Source organism: Eptatretus burgeri, chromosome 1, assembly GCF_056783735.1.
Source record: "Eptatretus burgeri isolate ZD-2024b chromosome 1, Ebu_testis_v1, whole genome shotgun sequence".
NCBI lineage: Eukaryota > Metazoa > Chordata > Myxini > Myxiniformes > Myxinidae > Eptatretus > Eptatretus burgeri.
Window position 1 is genome coordinate 133429530 of NC_140961.1, and position 9708 is coordinate 133439237.

The 9708-nt window shown below is 43.8% G+C and overlaps 1 protein-coding gene across 2 annotated transcripts in view; it reads left to right on the forward strand.

Annotated features, from left to right (window-relative positions):
• PDCD7 (programmed cell death 7) overlaps nt 1-5460 on the forward strand; it is a 14619-nt gene extending 9159 nt beyond the window's left edge. For both annotated transcript variants that reach the window (XM_085898860.1, XM_085898871.1), the window contains exons 3-5: nt 1487-1625; nt 1751-2012; nt 5122-5460. In XM_085898860.1, the coding sequence (XP_085754986.1) occupies nt 1487-1625; nt 1751-2012; nt 5122-5242 (522 nt within the window). In that variant the 3' untranslated portion in view covers nt 5243-5460. The remainder of the gene's footprint in view (nt 1-1486; nt 1626-1750; nt 2013-5121) is intronic.
• The last annotated feature ends 4248 nt before the right edge of the window (nt 5461-9708 follow it).

A 9708-nucleotide genomic window follows, 5' to 3' on the forward strand; every position in this document is an offset into this window, starting at 1 on the left:
TTGCTGTTTCTGGTCCTCGGACAACAGCTTGGGGACCATCTTTGCACACACCTTACGCATTTCGAGATTTTCAGTGATGATGTTCCAGACAATGTCCTTGTTGATGGAAAGTTCCTCAGCAATCATCCACACCGTGAGTCAACGATCTGCGCGCACCATCTGCTTCACACGCTCGATGTTGTCCGCCTTTCTGCTCGTTGAAGGTAGACCGTGAATAGTCTTCAACCTCCTCCCGTCCCTCTTTGAACCTCTTGTGCCATTCAAATGCACGTGTACGTGACATCGTTTCTTCCCCGTAGACTTGCTGCAGCATTGCGAAGGATTCGGAAGGTGTTTTGCCAAGCTTGGCAAGCAACTTCAGATTGGCTCAGATCTGCTCACGACTCATAGCGCAACGTCTCAGACTGGACAACGTATAAAGCACGGCCTGTAAAAAATTGCACAATGAGCGCAGTCAACCATCACCAATCATATATATTGCTGGAATGTTGCGAAAGACTGTGACGCAACCCATTCATTCAAGTTGTGTAAGTGGAGCACACAGCAGGCTCAGTCCCGTTACTTTTTAGACGGACCTCGTATATTCCCCATATGCCTGGTGTTGGCTCAATGGTTAGGGTGGTGGGCTTGGGATCCTCGGATCCTGAGTTCAAATCCCACTTGGCTGTTGAATTAATGCCAGGTGGGGTTAACTCTGCCTGTCATCCTTCCGAGGTCGGCAAAATGAGTGCCAGCGTGCTGGTATAATGTGTCGGAGTGGCGACCCATCCAGGATTGTGTCCAATAGCCAAGGAGACAGCTTAAGCAGCACTAACGCTCTGTACAGAGTATGGTCCCGATGGATGGATGGATTCCCCATGGCTAGTCGTCGATTGTATGTATGAAGTTTTGTATCAACCTGTTAAGCGGTTCTGGAGAATAATTTTTTATTATTATTATTTAATTTTTCACTCCAATATGGCCACCAGACCACATGACTCTTGACGTCATAAATTTAATTCTTCACTCACATCGGGTCATAGATCAGATATATGAAGTTTCAGATTTTTTTCAGATAAGGATTTTGATTCAACCAATTGTGGGAATACCACTTCACTGCTGATATCATCGTTATCACCTGAAATACCACATGGGGAGTTGATGACATATCATTTCAGGTTTTGTTGTTGTTGTTGTTGAACAGTTTCAGAGAAAATGTCCAAAATTTTTCCTTGAATCCGATATGGCTGCCATACCATGTGATTTGTAACATCAAAGTTATGAACAAAATATTCTCCACAGGGAGTCCCTCCTATGTTTACAGTTTCGCATCAATCGGAAACGCGTAGACATGCAGACAGACAGACAGGGGTGTTACAATAGTTTCGTAACCCCTTCAGGGCAAGAATAATTAAAGGGTAAGCTATCTAGTTTGTGATGAAATGATTCATTGTACGTTTTTGTTACTGATTGACACCTTTTGGTGTGACGTGCGTCTGAATTGTAGGCCCAAGAGGTGAAAGCAGCCCTGGCTGGGAGCTTTGCCGAAGTGAGGAGGAAGCGCTCCAGCCTGTCTCGAGCACGAGACCTCCTTTCCGCCATGGAGCGCCTGCGCAAGCTGCGCATGGGCATGCCCTCGCACAAAGGTGGAATGAACAGCATACGTAATCGACTGCTTCGCCTGCAACATTCGTTTTCTCTCTTTGAATTTCCATACTTTGTTGTTTTGGCATGTTCGACTCTTGATCACATGCTTTTGATGGTTTTGCAGGCGTTTCCTTATCGGGTGAAGTGGAGGAGGCTTATATCAAGGAGCTTGAACGACTGCGTGGCATCACCAAGCGTCGTCTGGTTCTGTATGCTCGCGAAGAGTTGACTCTGAAGGTGATGGCCGGGATAGACACCGACTCGGTAGAAAGAGGAAAGCGAGGCAGGAAAAACGGGCCAAACAAGGCCTCGAGTTCTTCGGCTGATGACGAATGCCAACGCCTCATCAAGGCATGGTCTTCATTGGAAGCTTTGGTTCATGTACGGTACGACATCTTTCTTCTCCAGCTTTTGACCTCGTCCACTCAAAATGTATCAGCATTGCCAGAGCTTCAAAGGGTTTTCTCCTTCCAGGAGCAAGCACTTTGGCAACCTGCAACTTCCATTCAAAAGGCTCTGATTTGTTGTTGATTGTAGTGTTTGCATACATTAATTTTTTTTTTAATTTTCTGACAATTCTAAACCCAAAACACCAAATTGTTTCTTTCTCGACATTGTCATTGTTGTTGTTGGCTTCTATAAGATTTTTAAATCGAACCGGGTTTGACATGTTTCTCAAAGTTGGCCTTGTGTAAGTATGTTACTCCAATATACTGTTTCACACCAATTATTGTGACCGCCTGGACACCTCGTCTTTTGGCCTCGTTACTTCGGTGCACCTTAAACTATCTGAAAGTTTAGTGCTATTTCAGTAGTACAGAAGCAGTCTTCAATACCACCCTTATACACCATCCCATTGAACTTTTATTTAAACTGAAGTACGGCACTGCAAAACTGGAGGTTCTTGGAAGTATTAAGAAGCCGATTTATGTACTACGGTCTTCAAGTATACAATTAAATTTGGCTAAAATATGGATTGTAAAAGTCGGATAAATTAATTGATTCTGGTTTTACTGCCATTTTTCGCAGTGTCAGTTACATCACCTGATCGAACATTGCATTAGTTATTTGTGCCTGTCGTAAGTGTACTTTATGACATCCTTAAAAACAGTTGGTTTCCTGTTTGGAATGATTTTCAATTTTGTTTGACTACCAGACAGGCAGAGTAAATTTTTTTTTTAAACATCTCGCTCCTCTCTTTGCATGTGTGATCGGGACAAATTCTGAGCCAAAGTATGGTAAAACCAAAGACTTGTCTTTAGTCATGTTCCGATTTGTGTTCAAAACACAGCATTCAATTTAAATACGTTGCTCCTCGATGACAAACTGATAAGATGACCGAACATGAACCAATTGCTGAACCCTGCTTTTCGCTTCGTGCGCGTGGGATCACTGTGACCACTCCTTGGCTTTTTCACAAGATTTTGGCTATTCGTGGTTCACCTTGGCGTCTTGGTTTTCTATAGGTTTTCTTGGCGTATAGGTTTTCTATTATCATCGCTTTTCCGAAACCTTGTGAATTCTTGGCTTTTTTCATTGGCTCACCTTGTCATTTATGAAAATGAGGAGTGGTCACACTGTGTGGGATAACAAATGATGATGGAGCACAGATCTAAAATCTCTACCGATTCGCGTACTTCTCATCCTTACAATAATTCCCGGACCGGTGTTTGTGTGTTTGTCTGTCGCGCTACTCCTCATACAGTTCTGGATGGATTACATCCAGACTTGCTTGCTACATCAGATCAGCATGACCCCAATTAATGTATGGAGGTGTTTTTAACTTTTCTGGTGGTCTTGGGGAGGGGAAGGGAGAGAGGAAGGAAATTCTCTATGCAAATGTGTATCGTGTAGCGCCACCTCCAGGTGGGGGAGGGTACTACAAGTCTCCCCATTTACATGCAGTACTGTATTCCTATCCCAACGTTTTTCAGTGCAGTGTAGTGCGGTGTTTTGAATTATAAGCAGGAGGTACGTTTTTGCTTCATGCACATAACCCGAATTATTCTTTTTTGCCTATACGCCGCCCAAATAAAGGTATGCATCAGAAGAAAGTGTTGCATCCCTGGAACAAGATCACCCGTAGGGTGGGTACCCTGCGAGTTGTTATAAATTTGTCATTGAGATTCAATATTCTTTACAAACGAATGATCAGCGCTTCAAATGAGAAAAAAAATAATTAAAAAGTGAATTCATTGGATTAGGAGTCGATAACCCGGTTCCACCGAGATGTCGGGGAATTCGTTCCCAATGGAGTGTGCAATATTTTGGAAGTTTGCTCGGAATGTCCTTTGACGGCATAATGCCATGGAGCGGGAGACGGGGTTTTGCAATCGCTTGTGTCTGTCTGTTTGTCTGTCTCTGTCTGTCTGTCCCATAATCTTTCTACCATTTGAGCTTTTGTCATCAAATTTTCAGTGAACCTTTATGATGAGAATGTGGAGAAATAATTAAAAATTGGGTCAAAATGTGAAAGGTCAAAGTCATAGTGACTATAAATAGCCCACATTAGTCCAGCCGCAGCACGTCAAGCATGAGACGCCCAATGTTTTTATGAGAACTCCCCCCCCCCCCCCAGATGCTCCATGTCATCAAATGTTCAAGAAACCTTTATTATGAGAATATGGAGAACACAAAGGAAGAAAATGTAGTTTTTTTTTGTTTTGTTTTTTAATGTTTTATTGTTTTTGTCAAGTTTAGTTTCAGTACAAAGTGGATGTGTGGTGAGTTTTGCATTTTGAGATGCTTTCTAGTTTCCCTTTTCTTTGTTCTGCTGAAACAATCAAACTCAGAGATTTTCTTCCCATCTCATGACTTTCCAAAGCTCTGGACATTGCATATGTCTGGACAACGATGTCCCCATTGCAGTCCAATAAATACAAGTATAATGGTGAGGATGCTCGATTGGCATCTCAGAGGTTGTGGGTTCAAATCTGAGTGAAGGCAACTGTTACATAATTTGGATTCTAAGCTTTCGAAAACCCAAACTAGTCTTAGGAGAATTTACAGCTGGCTCACTAATGAACTTCACAGAGAAGGTTGTGCACCTGTCTTGCTCTGTCTGATTTTCTGTACTTGTAATGACAGTACACATCCTGTAGTTCACTCTTGATGCCCTCAGTCTGGACCCTAAACTGTTGCTAAAGAAAATATAGTACCACCCCTTAGCAGCAAAAGAAAGATAGCCGATGGTCTTATGGCCCTGGTACAATCAGACAAGCCCAGCAAGCTTCGACCAGTGATCGCACTGTTTTGCCTCTTCACCTTGCAGTCATTCATAAAATATTTTTAAATCTTTTTAAAATTTATTTTGTGATGTGGTCCTTTTCATTTTGCAAGGTTTTGTATAATATTTAAACAGTGTGAAACATTTCCCTCGTCCAAGCAGATTATTCCCAAAACACCTTTCATTGATTACCCGGCATCCATTTGGGAATGGACATGTTCATTTGTACATCATGTGAAGCTACTCAATATTGTCTCTTTCATCCTTAGACGGGAGTGGGACAGCCTTTTGGTTCCGGAAGACTGTGCAGAAGGACGTCGTATTCCTCAAGGTTGGGTCATCCCATGTGTTCCGAGTAGTGCGATTTGGGCGTCGGCATTGTCTATGTAATCATTGGACAGATTTTACATTTGTCCTGGAGACCTGGATTTTGGAGGAGCCTGTTGGGATTTTTCGTGCATGTGGTCAAACCATCCCATTGTTGAATATTCTCGATTCTAGATCCCATTTTAAACGTTGTGAATGATTACCTGTTCAATTATCCAGTCGTGCTCTGCATTGTTAACATGAATTTTGCATTATGCTGAGTAAATATCATTGCAGGAGAAGTCATGGGGCAGCCTTTTCCACTTTTGATATTTAATTTGTCAACATGTGCATCTGATTTGCGTAAATATGGGCGAACAAGATTTTTGGAAAGAGAGCATCAGTAGAGTTCACCGAGCCTTGCCTTCCATAAAATAGCAGTGGAAGAGCGGCTGTAGGCAATGTGCTGAGTGACGTGGCATGGAGCAAACATCGAATGTCTCTGTCTGTCTCTGGGGCGATGTTCAAATATGATGGCAGGGTCTGGGTTTGGGGAAACTGGAAGAACACTTTCACACGGAGTGCCTAAATCATCTGCGGTTCTGATCCACAAAAGATGATCAGTTCATGCTGAGGGGACCATCATCATGTATGGTTGTGGAGACCCATTCTTTATTTGCACTCACTGTGTGTGTGTGTGTGTGTGTGTGTGTGTGTGTGTGTGTGTGTGTGTGTGTGTGTGTGTGTGTGTGTGTGTGTATGGGTATGGTGCGCCTTCAGAACGTATTCACACCCCTTCACTTTTTCACATTTTCTTGTGTTAAAGCCTGAATTTAAAATGACTTAAATATAATATTTTTTTTGTCACTGATCGACACAAAATACAGACACATCCCATAATGACAATAATGATTCCCCATAATGACAAAGTGAAAACATGTTTTTAGAAATTTTTACAAGCTTATTGAAAATGAAGCCCAAAAATATCTAATTTCCAGAAGTATTCAACTCCCTGAGTCAATACATTGTAGAAGTGACTTTGGCAGCGATTACAACTTCGAGTCTTCGTGGGGATGTTTGTATCAGCTTTGCACATTTGGATTTGGGGGTTTTCTCCCATTCTTCCTTGCAGATTTGTCCAAGGTTTTTTGCACTCTGAAGCAGGTTCTCCTCAAGGATTTGCCTGTATTTGGCTCCATTCATCGTTCCCTCTATCCCTACAAGTCTCCCAGTCCCTGCCACTGAAAAGCATCCCCATAGCATGATGCTGCCACCACCATGCTTCACAGTACGGATGATGAGCTGTGCTCGGTTTCCACCAGACAGCGCTTTGCATTCAGGCCAAAGAGTTCAATTTTCATCTCATCAGACCACAGAATCGTTTGCTTCATGCTCTGTCTTTCGCATGCCTTTTTGCAAACTCCAGGCATGCTGTCATGTGCTTTTTTTTTTCTCAGGAGTGGCTTCCGTCTGGCCACTCTGTCATAAAGCCTAGATTTTTGAAGGGCTGCAGAGCTATTGTCCTTCCAGCAGGTTCTCCCATCTCAGCCAAGGAACTCTAGTTCTATCAGAGTGGTCAGACGGCCAGTTCTAGGAAGAGTCTCGGTAGTTCCACATTCTTTCCATTTCCTAATGATGGAGCTCACTGTGCTCTTGGGAACTTTCAACACTCAAGAAAGTGATTTATACCCTTCCCCAGATATATGCCTCCTCACAATTCTATCTCGGAGTTCTATGGACAGTTCATTTGACTTCATGGTAGAGCTTATGCTCTGACATGCACTGTCAACTGTGGGACCTGATATAGAAAGGTGTGTTTCTTTCTAAACAAGAAGGGCACTCGGTAGAGCGCATCCCTCCGCCCCGTACTCCACGAGAACATATCGGGCCCGTTACATTTTTGAAATATGCTATATATCGTTTTTGGCCCTATCTCTCAATGATGAAGAATCACTTTAAAATGCTAGTAGTCTGATCTGGAATTGGGTCTTCACCAAAATCGAACCAATTCTGCCTTGTCACATACCCAACCTGCCCACCAAGTTTCATCCAAATCCGTCGCCAACTTTTTTGAGATATTGTGCTACACATCGGTTTCGCCCTACCTTCATTCATAATGATTACCATTAGTGTGAGGAAAACCTCCACTGATGGCGATTACCCTGGTGGAGGGCAAGCCTCCACTGAAGGGCAGACCTCCACTGACCGATTACTTTGATACAGGGCAAACTTCCACGTTTAGTGATTACATTGCTGGAGGGCAGACCTCTGATTGTAAGCTCCCTCTTCCCAAATCCATAAATCAATGTCAAACTGGTATAGATCTCTTTCCAACACATCCTTGAATCTTCATTTTGGTTGGTGTATTCAACATGAACCATCTCAATGCTCACCATAGAAAATGTCCATGGGAATGCTTCCATGCGGTAGACATGGCCTGCCCATCACAGCCACCTCTTTATCAGGATGGTGCGAAGGTTTGATGTTCTGCATTTGTTGAGAGTGATTGTCGGGTAATTTATCATACCATCCAATACTTCGGATGTGACACAAGAAACACAGATGTAAATTGAGACATTTCTCCTGAAGGTTGTAAGTCGACCAGTATTCACTCGTGGTACATTAATATGCCGAGAACAAAAATTTTCATTCTGATTGTTTTTTTAATGTTTAAAATCCTGTCTCGGCTTACCAAACACGGTAGCAGCTTTCCCGATGCAAATATTAATCTTAGCACCTGTTGCGCAGAATTGTTAACAGTTGACCCGAGATAGCGGAACTTGTCAACAATTTTGAGCTCAGTGCCATCAATAGTAATGCAAGGGGTTACCTGCAGGATGTCATCAATGGGTAAATATAACTGATGGTGATACTGTACCAAAATCTTAATGGGTGGTACAGAAGGCATTGCACATTGCCTGGAGCTCACGTTGAGTGAGAAAAAAAACTGCATCGCCAGAAAAGAACAGTTCACATTTTAGAACTTTACGGACTTTTAGTTTTGCCTGTAGCCAGTTCAACTTAAAATAATGTTTGCCATCGCTTCTTATGTGAAGAGCAATCCCAAAAGATTAGGAGAAATTTTGTTGCAGCAGTAGGGAGAAGAATATTCCAAACAGTGTTTGTGCAACACAGTCTGGCACCCTGCCCTGCTCACCAAACTCTCTTCCTGTGGTATCCAAGGCCATCTCCACTCATGGCTCACAGACTTCCTCTCCTGTCGCAGGCAACGTGTGGCCCTAAATGGAGTTTTCATCCCCTCTTCCTGTCCAGGCTGGAGTTCCGAAAGGTAGCGTTCTGGGCCCTGTTCTTTTTCTGGTTTTCATCAACGATCTCTCTGACTCTCTGGAAAAATCCTCTATTTCTCTTTGCTGATGACTCCACCCTTTGCCGTACCATTGGTCATCCCACAGACCGGCAAGCAGCGGCTTCTTCGCTCACTGCAGATCTGGATAAAATCAAAAACTGGTCCAACACGTGGAACGTCTTTCAATCCGGACAAATCTCACACTCTCACTATGTCTCTCCGAAAGGACCATTTAGAACCCCACCACCCCTCCCATCCACTTTCTCAACTATACTCTGGAAGAAGTCCTTTCTTTCAAGCTTCTGGGTCTCACTATCTGCCATGACCTTTCTTGGGAAAGCCACATTTCAAACCTGGCCTCCAAAACCAGTCACCGACTGGGAATCCTCCGTCATGCAAAGTCCTTCCTCGGCCCACCTAAGCTCCTGACCACTTACAAAGCTTTTGTCCACATCCTGATGGAGTACTGCTCTCCCCGCTGGGCTGGTGCTCCTGCCTCTCACCTTTCTCGGCTTCATGCTGTGGAAACCAAGGCATTTCGGATCATTGGCATCTCCCGCAATGAGGCTGAGTCTTTGAGCCTCTCACTCAATCACCGCAGGTTGGTCGGTGGTCTTTCTGTCTTCTACCGCCTCCTCTCCAGCCTTGCCCCCCCCCTGCTCTCTCTGCGATTTGTCCCCACTACATTTCCGCAGGGCGCTCAAGGTCCGCCAACAACCCCCTTCTCGTAAAACTACCAAAATCATTAATCACTGCTCACCTTCACTCTTTCATTCCTCTTTTTCCCCACCTTTGGAATAAACTCCCTCACTCTATTCAATCACATTCTTCCCTCCAGGCCTTCAAAACAGCTATTCACCACCACCTTTTATCATCCCCCATCCAAATCCTCGATCTTTTCTACCCCCGATAATCCACCCAAGCCCACCTCCTTCAAATTCCCTGCTTTCCTTCCTGAAAGTCCTGTAATGTCCATCTTCTATTCCCATGTTCCCCGTCCCATCCCTCTTCCTTTCACAGATCTCCTAATGTCTCTGTTCCCCACTGTTGTCCTTCCCACTCCCACCCCTCTTGTCTCATGCCCCCCTTGCTGTGCTTTGTGTGTTAGCTCTCTCACGAGCCTCGACAAGATATACAAAGTGTCCAGCCTTGCTCGACTCCATTTTGGATAGCAAGCCTCCTGGACTGGTTCTTGTCAAATTTAATTGTGGATTGTATGCCATCATGAAATCATTTCATGTTG